This window comes from Nothobranchius furzeri, chromosome 1 (genome assembly GCF_043380555.1).
Source record: "Nothobranchius furzeri strain GRZ-AD chromosome 1, NfurGRZ-RIMD1, whole genome shotgun sequence".
Classification (NCBI taxonomy): Eukaryota; Metazoa; Chordata; class Actinopteri; order Cyprinodontiformes; family Nothobranchiidae; genus Nothobranchius; species Nothobranchius furzeri.
In genome coordinates this window covers 80,644,908-80,661,485 of record NC_091741.1, presented here as the reverse complement: position 1 = coordinate 80,661,485, position 16,578 = coordinate 80,644,908, and the positions used below count along the sequence as shown (strand labels likewise).

General features: G+C 40.6%; 1 protein-coding gene across 4 annotated transcripts; it reads right to left on the bottom strand.

Moving 5' to 3' along the window:
• Positions 1-658: 658 nt before the first annotated feature.
• Positions 659-16,577, bottom strand: gsr (glutathione reductase). Of its 4 annotated transcripts, XM_015949855.3 has the most exons (13): positions 16,394-16,577; positions 15,929-16,094; positions 15,391-15,417; positions 15,222-15,310; positions 5,499-5,568; positions 5,149-5,296; positions 4,969-5,023; positions 4,767-4,866; positions 4,427-4,681; positions 3,667-3,778; positions 1,604-1,735; positions 1,345-1,478; positions 659-1,261 (listed from the first exon to the last, which is right to left on the bottom strand). In XM_015949855.3, exons 1-13 carry the CDS (start codon positions 16,432-16,434, stop codon positions 1,112-1,114), a joined length of 1,479 nt encoding a protein of 492 aa, XP_015805341.1. In that variant the 5' UTR covers positions 16,435-16,577; the 3' UTR covers positions 659-1,111. The 4 variants fall into 4 exon arrangements, with proteins under 4 accessions (XP_015805341.1, XP_015805330.1, XP_015805351.1 ...); XM_015949844.3 differs by lacking the exon at positions 16,394-16,577 and having other exon boundaries at positions 15,929-16,209; XM_015949865.3 differs by lacking the exon at positions 16,394-16,577 and having other exon boundaries at positions 15,937-16,074.
• Position 16,578: the final 1 nt, after the last annotated feature.

The window sequence follows — 16,578 nt, the reverse complement described above, 5'->3', positions numbered from 1 at the left end:
ATTTCATTAATATGAGGAAATTAACATTTTACAGTACCACAAAAAGTTATGCCATAACTATTTAAAAGATTAAATAATCAAATTATTTATTTGAACATCAGTTGTTTACATTTCACCAACATAATGGGTAGTTAAACATGCATGATAAAAAAAATCTAATTTGAAATAACATTTATTTGTGAAGTTAGAAAATGAATAAATTGTTCAGTAAATACAATTGTTTTCAATAAATGCAATATATGTGGAAAATCTACTTTAGTAAATGCAGTTATAAACAGTATAAGACTGTCCCTTTGCCAGTGTAATAAGTGAATATTAACATCATGCAACTTATTTAAAAACATTTGCATACTTAACCCAAACCATTAAGGCATTTATGAGATTAGTAGAATTCTTGATAAAAAAAGGATTCATTAAATTGTTTTACTAATCATCCACTTTTATAATTTCTCAAAAAAATAATTACACATTAAAAACTTCTCATAAAAACAATTAGTTTTCAATTGATAGGACATTTCCTCGTTTTGGACATTACAGGTCTATTTGTCCAAAAAAAGGAAGTGCATCAGCCTAAATGACCTTTGAACTCACACAGAAATGGGTTTGTGAGAATTCTAATAAATGGCACAATGACCAAATGAGAAAATCATTCCAACACTTAAAATAATTGCAGGTTTATTGGATTTTTGAAACAGTACAGTAGAAATATGCCGTGACTTTGCATGAAATATGTGCATCACGGAGAAATGTTTTAAGATTCAGTAGACAAATGACTAACAAATTAAACACACAGTGTGAGAGAGCTCTGGCCCCTGCTGCCTCTTGGCGATACCTGCAGATTTATCACTTCAATGTCACAATCAATAAAACTGAAATCAGAGCGTTCAATCAGTATTTAAGACCTACAACACAAATTCAGAGGGCCATATCGATTAAAAAAAAAGGCACAACATGGCTTACAAAGAAGATCTGTTGAAAGAAAACTGAACCATTTGAGTTTATTAAGAAAGCAAGTTGTTAAGCAGATGTTGAACGACGTAGTGCCCGTCTTGGTGTGTTGGGCGGGGTTGTTCATCATACAGGAAACCAAGAGGTCTTGGAGAAAGTTGCATCAACGCATCGTAACAAACTCTTCAGACGAGGTTGGGTGAATGGCAACGGTGTTGTCAAAGTCTGCTTTGGTCGCACCCATTTTTATGGCCACAGCAAATCCCTGCAGCATCTCATCACAGCCGATGCCCTGCATGTGCAAACCCACCACCTGGAGACCAGACACGGTTACGGAATTTAAAGCAATCTGAAAACTTTATTCATAAAAAAATGAAAATAAAGAAACATCTTTACTTTTTCCTCTTTGCCCACGCACACCAGCTTCATAATGCAAGGACTCTTCCTGCTTGTGATGGCGTGATACATTGGTGTGAAAGACGTTTTGTAGACTTTCACATTCTCCTTTCCATTGATTTTGAGGGCTTCCTCTGTGACAAAGACATGTGATCGTTGCAATATTTCTAACAGTTAACAAAATATTAAAGTACAGTAGTTGATGACTGCAGCACAAAGCTAACCGCAGTAAAAACACCAGTGTCATTGAAGTACTCACCCTCTGTTAGGCCCACTGTGCCGATGGGTGGATGGCTGAACACCACTGTTGGGATGCTAGAATAGTCCAACTTTGAGTCCTTCTTGTCTTCAAACAGCCTGTGAGCCAGCTTTCTGCCTGCAGCAATGGCAACTGACCCAAAATGGGACACTAGTTAGCACTGAATAGAACAAAAAATGTGCCACTGAAAGACATCCGTTCCAATTAAACCTTATTACATATAATATATAATATACACTCAACAAAAACATAAATGCAACACCTTTGTTTCTGCTCCGATTTTTCATGAGATGGACTTAAAGATCTAAAATTCATTCCAGATACACAATATTACCATTTCTCTCAAACATTGTTCACAAATCAGTCTAAATGTGTGATAGTGAGCACCTGTGCTTTGCTGCGATAATCCATCCCACATCACAGGTGTGCCACGTCAAGATGCTGATCTGATATCATGAGTAGTGCACAGGTGTACCTCATACTGCCCACAATAAAAGGCCACCCTGGAATGTGCAGTTTTTTTTGCTTTATTGAGGTCTGGGGCCTCAGAACCGGTCAGTATCTGGTGTGACCACCATTTGCCTCATGCAGTGCAACACATCTTCTTCGCATAGAGTTTATCAGATTGTCAATTGTGGCCTGTGGAATGTTGGTCCACTCCTCTTCAATGGCTGTGCAAAGTTGTTGGATATTAGTGGGAACTGGTACACGCTGTCGTATACGCCGGTCAAGCACATCCCAAACATGCTCAATGGGTGACATGTCCGGTGAGTATGCTGGCCATGCAAGAACTGGGACATTTTCAGCTTCCAAGAATTGTGTACAGATCCTTGCAACATGGGGCAGTGCATTATCTTGCTGAAACATGAGGTGATGTTCATGGATGTACGGCACAACAATGGGCCTCAGGATCTCATCACGGCATCTCTGTGCATTCAAAATGCCATCAATAAAATGCACCTGTGTTCTTCGTCCATAACAGATGCCTGCCCATACCATAACCCCACCACCACCACCATGGGCCACTCGATCCACAACATTGACAACAGCAAAGTGCTCACCCACACGACACCACACATGCTGTCTGCCATCTGCCCTGAACAATGTAAACAGAGATTAATCCGTGAAGAGAACACCTCTCCAACGTGCCAGACTCCTTTGAATGTGAGCATTTGCCCACTCAAGTCTGTTACAGCGACGAGCTGGAGTCAGGTCAAGACCCTGATGAGGACGACGAGCATGCAGTTGAGCTTCCCTGAGACGGTTTCTGACAGTTTGTGCAGAAATTGTTTGGTTATGCAAACCAACTGTTTCAGCAGCTGTCTGAGTGGCTGGTCTCAGACGATCTTGGAGGTGAACCTGCCGGATGTGGAGGTCCTGGGCTGGTGTGGTTACACGTCGTCTGCGGTTGTGAGGCTGGTTGGATGTACTGTCATATTCTCTGAAACGCCTTTGGAGACTGCTGATGGTGGAGAAATGAACATTCAATGCACAAGCAACAGATCTGGTTGACATTCCTGCTGTCAGCATGCCAGTTGCACACTCCCTCAATGCTTGTGGCATCTGTGGCATTTTGCTGTGAGACAAAGCTGCACATTCCAGGGTGGCCTTTTATTGTGGGCAGTATAAGGTACACCTGTGCACTACTCATGATGTCGGATCAGCATCTTCATGTGGCACACCTGTGAGGTGGGATGGATTATCTCAGCAAAGCAGAAGTGCTCACTATCACATTTAGACTGATTTGTGAACAATGTTTAAGAGAAATGGTAATATTGTGTATCTGGAATGAATTTTAGATCTTTAAGTCCATCTCATGAAAAATCGGAGCAGAAACAAAGGTGTTGCGTTTATATTTTTGTTGAGTGTAGTTCCAAACCAATAAATGGACTATTCTATTCCTCAGAAGCTGCTCAAACTTAGAAAATTTCAGACTTCTGTAAACTAAAAGACAACAAAATTACAGAGGAGATACAGGCTTGCAGTAAACAGCTTTGTGTTTGATCTTATTTAGTTATTGGACACTTTCTAAGGTGAGTTGTGTTATTCAAGCTACTTCCTACCAGGTGTAAGAAGTGCTTTGCCACAAACGTCCCCTACAGCGTAGACTCCTGGTCGACTGGTATTCTGGAATTCATCCACTGTTATATGGCCTCTTTCATCGATATCCACACCCTGACAAACAAGAAAAACAATGATTTTTTTAAAATTACATTGATAAGTACAAAATCTATTTTGTTTTGAGGAAATGAAAAATAATTCTGAAGAAATAGTTTAGCCTAGGAGAACAAGCAGCTGAGCAGAGAAATAACATGAACAGTGATTCATCAAAACTGAGCAGGGTTAAATGTAAACCAGGCTACACAAGATAGACACTAAGAGACAGGCTGTCGGGCTAAGAATAGGAAGTAATTTATTGTCTCGGGCTTAGCAGTCAGGAGGCAAAAGGAGTGTCAGTCAACAGCGCTGTCAAATCAAAGCTTTTTACCGTCTCAATACTGACTTCAATGTTTGTTTGCTCTCTGGTGCCCCCTTGTGGCCCTGCAATTGCTTACCTTGCCTATCAGCATGTGGCACCTCTGGTAAAGATGAAGCTGATATTAAGGAACTGATCATCTTTAATGATCGATTCAGTAGAGGTTTACCTAATATTGTAATAATGTCTATTATATTGGACAATATTATTTATAATTAAATTGACCTATTATTTTCTCTTTAGTTCAGTGCATTCTTCAGTGTTGAAGTTTAATACAATTTTATTCATCTCCACGTTTTTAAAACATTTTAAAAACGTGAGTTGGTCATTCCTGTGCAGACTGTTACCACGTTGCTGATGTTCATTCCAGACGTGTTGGGTATCCTGCCGATGGCCCACAGAAGGCAGTCCACTTCCTCGATAGTGCTGATTTTCTCCTCGTCAATCTTTTTCTCTGGATCTTTAGAAACAATGGTGACTTCCAGGCCTCTGTCTGTCTTACTCACACGCTTTACCTGAGAATTCTTCCACAGATCAATGCCGTTGTTTTGCAGCTCTTTTGTGCAGTTTGCACTAATAAATGCATCAAAGTTTCTCAAAACCTGCAGAAAAAGCACAATGAAAGACGTGTTACAGCATGACTAGCACAGTGTTGAGGGAATCGTATGTTGCTCCTTTGTGTCTTACTCCAGTCTGTCGAATAATGAGGGACGTTTTGGACCCAAGGGTGGAAAGAATGCCAGCCATTTCTACAGCTATATAACCAGCCCCCACAATCACAGTGCGCCTGTCAGAGTCGAAGCTTTTAGTTACAGAAACAACTGATCCTTGTGGTTTCCCAAAATATAAACAAAAAAACAAACAAACAAAAAAAAAGAAATATACTTACTTTGGAAGGGTTTTAAGCTGAAAAAAGCCATCACTTGTAATGCCTAGATTTGCCCCTGAAATTTTAATTAAAAACAACATGTTTGCACATTTTACTGACTGAAGTTAATATAATTTGTAGATTCAAAATTACTGAAAGATTTAAACAGTTTGAAAGTAAAGCTTGTATATATTATATTACCTGGAACTTCATCCTCACTCAGAACAGAAGGCTGCCCTCCTGTGGCTATGAGGATGTGAGGCGCTGTATACCTTTTACCATTGACCTCCACAGTGGGCTGAGGGTCATCTGTAAACCTGGCATAACCTTGAATGAATTGGACTTTAGCCTAAAAATATCATGTAGACCATATTATTATTATTATTGCACCTAACACTTGTCTGAAAAACAAAAACAACAAATAAGTGAAATATTTAACTTAAATTCAATTCAGTTTATTTATATAGCGCCAAATCACAACAAGAGTCGTCTCAAGGCACTTCACACAGTAAAACACTTGACACAGCAAAACTCAGAACGCATGAACTCACCCTGTCGAGGTTGTTGCGATAAATTTGATTGAGACGAGAAACATATGCATCCCTTTTGGCTTTAAGCGTTCTGCAAACACATCACAAATATTAAATGAGGCCAATGATTCAGCTTCTCTTCTCATATGACCCTTTGCAAAAGATTTCATGTACAGATTTAAGGACGACAGACACTGAAATATCTTGTTTTTAAATAAAATTAAAGCTGGTGCTTGTAAATACTTAACAGCAGCTCAAACAGGAGCCCTCAAATAGTCAAATTTATTATATCTTTAAGCAAAGGCATAAGCACGTTTAGATGCGCCATTGGGCGCTTGAGAGTGTAACAGCGTCACCTCCATCTCCAAACCCAGCTGGAGTCTCCACAGATTGAGCAACTGTGCCCGTTTCTGTGCAGCCTATGGTTGCAACAACCAGCGCACTATTAAAAGCAGATCACGTGGGATTACTATTGACTTTCCTAGCTTACCTGTTGGGATTCTATATTTTCATTTATTTTATTAAATTTATATTTTTACTATTATGCCATACCACGTCTGATTTTGTCATTGCTGAGAGTAGACTCAGGACAGGCTTGTTGATAACATGATTCGGGCCTGGGCCGGTCTCCCCTCTGTGTGTGGAAGCCTCTGACCTCCACCCCCCCCCCCCCCTCCCCCCCAACCTAGCCCCAGCCTCAGCTCCTCTGCGTATGTGTGAACTTCTGACCTCCAGCCCTTCTGCCCCCCTCTCCTGCACCCAGTTCTGTGGAACAAGCTGACTGGGTTTAAACAGAACCAAGGCGCCAGAGGTGTGAACGCTGACTTCTCAGAAACCATAGCAGGGAGTCTAAAAAAGACTGCATGTGTGAAGGAGGACAGGAAACCACAAAAGTTCACACTTCAGGAGAATGGGCCTGCAGAGAGGGAGGAGGGATAAAAATGTGACTTTTTCTCTCAAAAGGTGTTAAGAAGCTGACCTTTGATTTGAGACAATAATAAAAGAAAAGAAACAGCCCGGAAGAATGAAAAAAATGATGAAGCATGGGGGGGGGAAATAAAAGTGATTGTGGGTTCTGGTCAGGCCCCCACAATGCGACTTTAAAATTGAGTCAAACCCGGAAGTAAGACAAATTGCAGTTCCACCCTCATCCGCTGGGGGCTGGTATCAGAAGCGAGCAAATCCTCATTGACTCCCATGTTAAAAATACCAATTTCACAGCAGAAATAAACATGTTTACAGCCTGGTACCAAAACATGTTTTTTGTTTAAATGATCTAGTTTACACTCATGACAACTCTGAGGGGGGTGAATTTTTTTCTCACTCTTCTGTTTAAGTGTATTAAAAGCCTAAAATTCTGTATAACTAATGAGCATCAGACCCACGTGACCACAGAGCTAGCTCCGTGGAAAGGCCTCAGTAGAGCCTCAGTATGGCCTGGAATCTGTTCCGGGATTTTGAGTCTCTGTGTGTGTGTATTCTTTTTTGGATATTTTTTTGTGTAATTGTTGGACAAAATGACTTGCTGTGGCATTAATTGCACTAATAGAGCGTCCAAGCAGTCTCCACTTCATTTTTTTCGGTAAGTAAAATTATATTTATGTGTTTTAGGTCACTGCCGAGCGGAGCTTAGATTTTAACATGTACTGTTTAACCATGAAATTTAAATGTAATAGGGTAAAACCCAGTGCATTTAACATAATGCTGCACTTTAGAAAATGGGTTGAAATATAACATGTTGGTGGAGCTGGGTTCCCACTATCGGCTTGTGGAGCTCTCAAGAGACCGATGTTTTCCACCCGGAATGCCGGCTGTTTCACCCCGCAGCCCGGTCCATCTCTGTCTGATCGTGGCTCCTGTTAGCTGCGCGGGCTGACGGCTGGTTCTCCCAGCAGCTCGGCACATCTGTCTGATCGCGGCTTCTGTGTGCTGTGCGGCTGCCGGCTTGTGGAGATCTCCGAGACCTCTGTGTTCCACCCGGTTTTACCCAGCGGTCAGCCCGACGTGTCTCTGACTCAGAAGCTCTGGTGTTGTGCACAGTTAACTCCAGTTGTAGCGAAGTTGTTACCTCCATTAGCTTAGCTCCCACCTCGCGCATTAGCTTTGGGTTAGCTTCAGGTTAGCTTGTAGCTAGTTCGACCGGGTGTCGTCAGTCGATCCCAGCCTTACAGCCCCACCCTCAGCTCCACCTCTCTTCCGTTTTTAGGAATTGTCTGGGCTTGACGGAACCTGTGACACGGTCAAATTGGCGGTGGTGGCCACCTCCCATTTGGCCTCAAAAAAGTGATATTGGAGCCGTTGGAAAGTAGATGTCCATAATAATGGACAAATAATGTCGATGGTTCTGGTGGGGAGAGAAGGTTGGGTGATTGCTGCTGGGTCAAGTGTGTGCACATCAGAGAGCTTGTTCTCCTCGGATCTGCTAGAATCTCGGGTTTTTTGAAAATAACTTTTCCTATTTAGCTTAGCCTAAGCTGTTCTTCCTTGTGTTGGATTACCTTTTTCCTTTTTGTGTGTGGAATAAACTTTTCTCTCCTTCGGGAAGGAATTAAAAGTAATTCGTGGGGGCCTCCTTTCCTTCTCTGGCACAGCAAAAGGTGAGTTTGCTGGTTACTTCATTCCATCCCAGGTTGTTTACATCAGCGTTCGCCTGATTAGAGGGGAAGCTGACGAGGGTCTGTTTTGAGCATGATAAGCTCATGCAGTGTGTTCTGATACAGCAAGAGTCTTCCTACAGCAAAATAAAGGTGATTTTACCAGAATTAAAAGCCTAGGTTGCACAAGGTAAAATATCTCTCCACAGAGTAAGGGTTTTCGTCAGGAGGGGGCAGAGGTCAAGCCCACCATATTGTACCGTAAGCCAAGGCCTTGAGATTTAACACCTAGAGTTAGCCTGGTGGCTTGGCTTGCAACAGTCATAAAGCACAATAAAATAGGTTTTTGAAACAATACACTGGGGGCAAATGGGAACGCATCCAAGACAGCAGCCCGCTGTTATGCCAGGTCCAATTGGCAGTGCCAGTCCATGTCGCGTCTACATATATGATGAATGTGTTATATAGGTGCATGATGTAAGAATGAAGAAAAATGACATCCTGTGGTCAAATTTGGGTACTGCAGTCCATTTTCAAAACAATCGAGTGACTTCCTCACAACGGTTCCATGAGTTTCATGGATGTTGCCAGTTATGGATCAGAACCAGAAGATTCTAGATGATAGGCGAAGAAGACAAGTCATACACAGAAGTTGATAAGTAGACAAACACATTTCATTTTAATATTGTTGTGGGTAACTGGAAAAATAGCTTGAGATATTTTTAGAGCCAACTATTTGTGTTCAATTCACTGTTAGCTCAACATAAGCCTCTAGCCTCCTTTACTTGTTATTAGAGTTGAACAAAAAGATGCTATAGCTAGGGGTAAAAGAAAAAAAAAACTCTGGGTCACTCCAGTTTACTGGCTTAGAATCTTTACAAAACACTGCTGCAATTTGCTGGTCGGTGTCGGATTACAAATGTTGGCGCAGCCCAGCAGCACTGGCGCAGAATCTGCCACCCCACGGATTTTAAAGAAAAAAAAGACTGAGTGTGTCCGAATCCAAGGGAAGGATGCTTGTAAGAGTGTATTTTGAGGTCGATGACGTCACAGCGCAGCGACGAATACTGTCCAAATTCCAAGAATACTCATTCTCGCGTCCTCAAATGTGTCCTTGCTCCGCCCACATTTCAAGGACGGGTCTGTTGTATCCTCACAGAACAAGGCTATCCCAGCATGCTTTGCGTGCCGGCTGAGAATTTTCAACAGGTAGAGAAAATGGGGAGAGCTAAGACGTTTTAAACGTAAGTTTGTTAAAAACTAGCCATAGAAACCTAAAAAGCTTAAAGCGGTTCAGTTTATAGACATTTTTCGTTTGTATATTTCTTTTTTTAAATTACATTTTAGGCAGAAATCAGCCAGAATGAGTGTTTCACGGGTCCCAGTTATTCGCGTTGGTGTGTGTGTGTGTGTGTTTGTGTGTGTATATGTGTGTGTGTGGCGAATTAAACTTGTCATTTGTTTTAAGGACACCGGAGCAAAGAAGCGTTTTTATTAAGCTTAGAGGTGAAGAGTGAAGCGGTTTACACACAGCCACAGAAGTTCTGCTGTGAAAAGTAGTTTTACATTCAGGGATTTACACAGCTGACACGTTATAATGAAGTAAAACGTGTTTGTGTGAAGAATATAATTTTTATCTTCTCATGTGGATGAATGAAAAAATGTGTTTATTGCCTTTTTGTCACCTGTGGTCTCTGATTTTCTCTGTTTAGGACTGCAGGTGCCCAGGGTCAGGAGAGGCTTTACCTGTTGGTCCTCCTGGGAGAGAGGCCTTCTACTGTCATCATGTTAATGTTATTTAGCTGTTAGTATTTGTTTTAATAAATGTGTTCAAATATCAAACTGATAACTCTTTCTGGTCAGTGATTTTATCACCATTTTTATTATTACAGATGTTTTTGAACATGTTACATGAACAGAAAATGAAAAGATGGTAAGGAGACAAGATTATTTAGAATACGTTACACTTATTTACAGATCAAAACCAGTATGGACCAGTTATGTACGGTTAACACAGGATTAACCTGAGTGACTCTTCCTGGATTATTTATTTAAACTGAGTGAGCAGGAAGTCTTTAACAGTGCAGCTGGATCTGCTGCAGGAGGATCCAGACGTGGATGGAGGGCTGGAGCAGACCCGTGGCTGGACGTTTCTGGCCAGAGGAACATCATACAGGACGGTCTGCAGAGAGAGCTTTGGGACTACAGGGCCTGCTGGGCTGGCTCAGACGACGGCTGTTACATCTGTGAATGACTTGCCTGTTAACAGTAGTGGTGGTCTGCTGGTACCTCCTCCAGGACAGAGCACCACTGACCTCCTCCACAGACATCTTCCTCACACTCATCCTGCAGACCCACAACTTCACCAGCACTGAGGCAGATGTGCAGCACAGTGCATGCTGACCTGTAATACATTAAAAAAGAGGTTTTTTATTGAAAAATGTAAAACAAAACATAACCTGCAGTACACTGGTTCTGTTCAGTTTAAAGAAAAGCAGCATGGAATAGTTCAATAAAAACTACAGAGTATTTACATTTTTAAGACAGATCTAATCATTATTAGGCTTAAGTTGAATAAACAAATGCAAATTGAAAACACTTCAATGCCATTTTATTAAAAAGCCTGTTTTTTAAAGCATTTTACCCCCATTTGATGTAAAATAAGTTCTAAGGTACAATTTACATTAGAAAACATCCTACTGAATTCAACATTTATAATGCATTTGGTTTATATTAATTACCTGAATGATAATAATCAGTAGTAATGTGTTGTGTACATTTAACCAGTTCATTCTGTAGCTTAAAACATACATGAAACCATCTAAAGTTAACATGTAAGTCCTGAAAGCTTCTAGAATAAACAAAGTTACTTTACCTGAAAACGGTTGTGAACAAACGCTGCTGATGGACATGAAGCTGTTGTAGCTCCTTAATATTCCTGCTCGATTTCTGCTAGCTTTAGCATTTTTCCTTTGCGTGTAGCTGCCGCCATGCCTATGACGGGACCTACGGGCCACCGTAGAGGTGAAGGCTAGACTGTCCGAATTCAGAGCCGCTGACTTCCGGTTTTAGCGGTCTTCAAGCACCCGGCCTTGCTAGACCGGCGAGGACCAGTACTCATAAGCATCCTTCCTGTGGATTTGGACACACCCAATATCCCTCTTTGGCCATTTTGAAAGGAGAAACTGACAACCCCCTGCCGGCTGAGAAGAAAATCTGTTTCATTTTAACCTTCTTTCCAACAAGATTTCACTGTAGAATTCTTACTTATCTCATTTACTTTTGAAACATTTTTTAAAAGCTCAACATAAAACTGGATAACTGCTTTTAACATTACAGTGCAAGTGTATGACACACATTTAAAGAGCAAGTTGCAGGTTAAAATTTTTTTCTAATTCATATAAAATGCTGCCCAAAAAATACTATTTAAAAACCTTATTATGGATATTTGGTTTTAAAATACAAAAAAAGCAGAGTTTTTCTAGTAGAACGTGGCTTTTCTCAGCAAAGCTTTTTTCTAAATGTGAACCTCTGACGTAACCAAAGGGAGTTAAAAGCTCGGCGCTGCCTCAGCTCAGTGTGGAGAGTGGGTACTTTTAGGGTAGAGAGGTCCTGTCATCCAGACAGTGTGTGTATTTACTAGTGTTGGATTGTGTTCATGTTAATAATCTATAGTGTGTGTGAAGGCTGTACCAACTCCAGCGTGTCATGAACTAAACCAAAAATGGAGATGTAAAATGACATTTCAAAATTTTATCCTATCCTAAAATTAGTCATTTCAAATTTTAACCCAGACACATTTTAATAATAATAAAAATAAAGTTATTCAAAAGAGTGTCATTAGGTCTTGAGTACATTGCTCATAATTAATGATTCAGCGTATTTGTGCATATGTAATGACTAAACATAATGTTGGTAAAATGCTTTATTAAAAATACTATTATACATGTTGTACAAGTTTGGTGTTCTTTTTTCACAGTTAACACTTTTTTTATCTACTGTGATGAACCATCAAGTTTTATTGAAATTTTCTTTGTAATTAGTTGCTATAGAAACCAGATAAACTGGGTTATAGATGCATGTACTGTCTTCACATAAAAATATAAAGTAATAACTGTAAAATGTATTCTACTGGACATAATAGATCATCATTCAATGCATAAACAGCTACATATTTTCTTCAAGGTAAGCTGGAGCAGAATTCTAGCTTTCAATAAACACTTTAAAATGGATATTACAACTCGAGTTTAGGGCTTCTTGTAGGACTTAAAGTTATTAAATATGCTTATATTAGAGCAGTGTGTTGCCTTACCACATCAAATTTATTGCTATAATATACTATAGTAATGTTTGTGGTCTAAATGTGTTCTACAGTGTGTTCGGACCGTCGTGTTCCTGTAATGTAGAACAGTCACGGATGTTTGTCTTCCTACAAATGCTCGGAAAAATATAAATAGGCTACTTTGTGAAGGAGTTAGGACATAATATATAATATAATATATAATATTATTCAATAATTACCACAAATCGCCAGGGGAAATGTGATTATATTAAATTTTTGTGATTTGTCCCACCATACGCCGTTCAAACTGACTTACGGCGCTGTGGGATGTTTGGAACTGAGAGCTCCATGAACCACGTGACCGCGAGTCGGCGAGTTCAAAGAGTCTCTTTCTACAGCTCTGACAGAACCCTGCCCTCCTCTCCCAATGATTGGACAGGAATTCGAGAAACGTGATTGGTAGCTAAGACTCGTGCTCTCATTGGTTCCACCCAAGTTCCTCTCACTGACGCTAGAATTGAGACTAGGGCCCGAACGATATATCGGCCAGCCGATATTATCCATATTATTAACACTATCGGCCAAAAAGACGGCCGATATGGCCGATATTGCTCTACCTATCCAGCAGATGGCGCCAGCTTTATGAACTCCTGTTGTGTGGCTCCATTCCTCGGGGTGGGGGTGGGGGTGGGGGGGGAGCCACAGTCACAGCACACATGCAGCGGAGAAGCAGCAGAGACGATGGTGATGAGGAAGTAGGAGGTAAATCTTCAGTTTTAAGCATATTTGTTGTGTCAGTGGTAAGTTGAACGATAAAATAAGCAATGACAAAAGTATGTTTCCCCTCAACATGCTTCTTAAGTTTATTGTGCGCCTTGTGGCCTCGTATTGAAAAGTTAACCTGAAAAAATAAAATAAAATAAAACTGCTGCAGCATTACACTCTATGCAGAGCTCACGCTGCTTTCCCTTTAGTCATGCAGGGCAGTAAGTAAGTAACAATGGCCTTTTTCTGGTACACATTCTGGAATATTCTCAGACAATTTCCTCCGCTCTTCTTCAGCAGTCTTTTCAAACTCACGCGGTTCACCCACGGCTTGCGAAAAAAATAGTGCAGACACCGAAACGATCGCTGCACGGCGCGGGCTAGAGCGCCGGCGTGCAGCGCTTTGGCGGCCCATGTGGCCTATAGAATAGGATAACCAGGGTGACGAATGAAGGCGGTCCCCGTTTCACGGCGCTTCGGCGGCACACGACTGTTGTCGCAGCTGAGGACGGGCGAGGGGGGGTTGGCAACAAAGCAATGAAACGCTGTGCAGCGAGTCCCCCCTCCTCTCCCTAGTTGGGAGAGGAGGGGGGACAGTAATACGAGAAATAAAGATTCCTCTCTACAATAGAATAAATCTATTGTATTTTTCAGCCTTATATTTTACATAAGGCTTATACATTGCCACATACTAGTCATTTAACGTATCTTCTTTTTATTTTCCTAATACTGTCGGCTTTGGAAAGGATCAACACACAAAATTGTAAAACTCCACAGACTCAGAAAACAAAAAACTTGAATGAATTCATACTGACCGAGTTTGTGTGTTCTGCTGTTTTTGAGATTGCTAAATAAATCTTATTTGCATTACTTGGAAACCCTAGTGAGTTATTGAGACAGTTCTTTGGTCTGTAATAGAGAAATAAGTTAGCATCAAAAAGGCAGAGAATAAAGGGTTTAATCTTAAGAAAATTTGTATTTATTATTTTTTGTGAGGGAGATTTATCGGGTATTCTATCGGCTATCGGCCTTTGTTAAAATTTTTATATCGGCATCGGTCCCAAAAAGCGCATATCGGTCGGGCCCTAATTGAGACAAAATGATCCGTAACACTGTAGATTTGAGGTTTGTACCTGTAGAATGAAATGTGTGTTTTGAGAGTTTTGATTTCAAACGTGCATTGATTTTTTTATTTTGGAAGTCTGCTAGGTAAAAACCGAAAGTTTCATGTTTCTGAATAAATGTTTTATGTTACAAAATGAGTAGTAAATGTACAAAATAAAAGTTTGATTTTACAAAATAAAAATTACATGTACAAAATGAAAATTTCCTGTTACAAAACAAGAAATACAAGTACAAATTGAGAATTACAAGTTAGAAAACTAAAGTTACAAGTTACAAGTTACAAATCCAAAGTTACATGTGATGAAACATGTTTGAAGTTACAAAACATGGTACAAGTTACGCTGAATATTGTCCCAATCCTAGCTCCATAATTGTTTCTCCCTCTGGTTTGTCTCTGCTCTCTGGGGCGTGCAGCAAACTCATGACTGTATGGTTTTGGTCCATCATGAGTATAATTATAAACATTTAAAGGTTCCTGTGTGTCAGCGCCAGCACTAGGGTCTATATTTTTCACTGGATTAAGCTAACAATACTCCCTCAGGTGATGTCACTTGGTTTGGACAAAAAAAAAATACTTTCCCACAAAAAATGACTCTAAAAGCCTAAATAATTTATGTTTGTGTAAAAAAACGTTTAAAACGAGTTTCTATTATGTTTCTCTAAACATTGGTTCATGGGAGTCTCTAACCTGCAATTTGCTCTTTAACATCGGTCACTTGAATAATTCAGTAGTCTTAGCCTTGCCCAGTTTTGCTGAATCATTCTGCACAGATGTTTTTTTAACAGTCGTCGTGACTTGTAGGAGCTGTTAGCAGAGATAGGGGAAGTGGGCAAAATGAAGAAACAAAAGAGCAACAGGTAAGAAAGCTGTACTTGGAAAAAAACACTGCTTTGCCTCATGAATTTCCCCAACAAGCTTTCAAAAGAGCTCTTTGCAGATGAAGTAATAAATTGCATTAAGAAAGAACAAACACTCACTCCCAGTTGAATTTAAAATTTTCGACGCTGAAGCCGTAATCACTGTGATCATGCATGTATTCTGCATGAACCGCTGCATTCCACATGACCTGGAAACACATGCAAATTACATTCTTTAGGTTCTTCATTAAATGCAATGCTATTTTCAGAGTATTTGAAATAAAACTACCTTCTTAGGCACACATCCAACATTAACCTGAGGACACAATAAAATAAAAGTCAATCAGCATCATCTGTAATGTGTTTTACAGGTAAACGGTTGTAAGATTAGATCAACTGACCTGATTTGATCATTAGAAAGCAAAAATGTGAATGTCTGAAAAAAATCTGCTCATTCATGGCTAATTTCCTCATTTAAAACCAAATCTAAGAAGTGAATTACGATTTGTGCAATCCCGAGTTTGGTGGAAATCTGCAGTTCTGTTTTCAAAAAGGGAAACAAATTCACATAAACGTACAACAAACCCAAAGTTTCAACATGTTTCCCATGTTAAACGTTTGACACTGAACAAAAAAAGACTGGCAGATTTACTTTAAGAAGATTCAGGTTAAATTAGGACAGGTGTGTTTTATAATAACAGGTGTAGCTTTTAACCCATCACAAAGAGCCTGCATGTCAAAGACAACAAGAAGCACCCGGACGCTTCGTGTTAACGCTGACATGAGGTCGGGAACAACTCTATTGATGTATTTATTTTTTTACTCACGCAGGTACCTCCGAGTTTGTGGCTCTCGATCACGGCAGCGTTTGCTCCCAGCTCCGCCGCCCGCCGTGCCCCGGCCAGACCTCCAGACCCACCGCCAACCACCAGAAAGTCGAAGCGGGTTGTGTCCGGGCTGTGTGAAGCCATGCTGCGGCGGATAACTCCGTGTCTGCGGAAGAACGACAAAATTGGCTTTAGAAGGGTTGGCCAACTTGGAGCTTTCGTTAGCTGGACGAGTGCTGCCATAACCAGGAAGCTCGTAGGCAGGCGTGTACGACCGACGGATGGGTTGGAATGGGAGGGTCATGAGAAAGCCATTGCTGTGTCATTGTGAATTGCAACAATAGTGTAAATCCCAGAAAGGGTGTTTACAATAGTCATATTGATCCTAACATAAGCTACCGGGGAGCGGGTTAACACAAATTCAAAAGCTAACTTTGTTAACGCAAAACTATAAACAAAACTCACCTAAGTAAAAACACCGGAGAGAGCACTCTGCAGATTCCCATGGGCAACGTGACGCTTTATATTTTAGACATTTAGTTACTTATGGCATTGGCCACCGTCTGTGTACCTGACGTCCGTTGAAATTTACTTAAGCACTTCCCGTGTCGCCAGGCCCGTTACTGATACCTATACGTACGAACTATCAC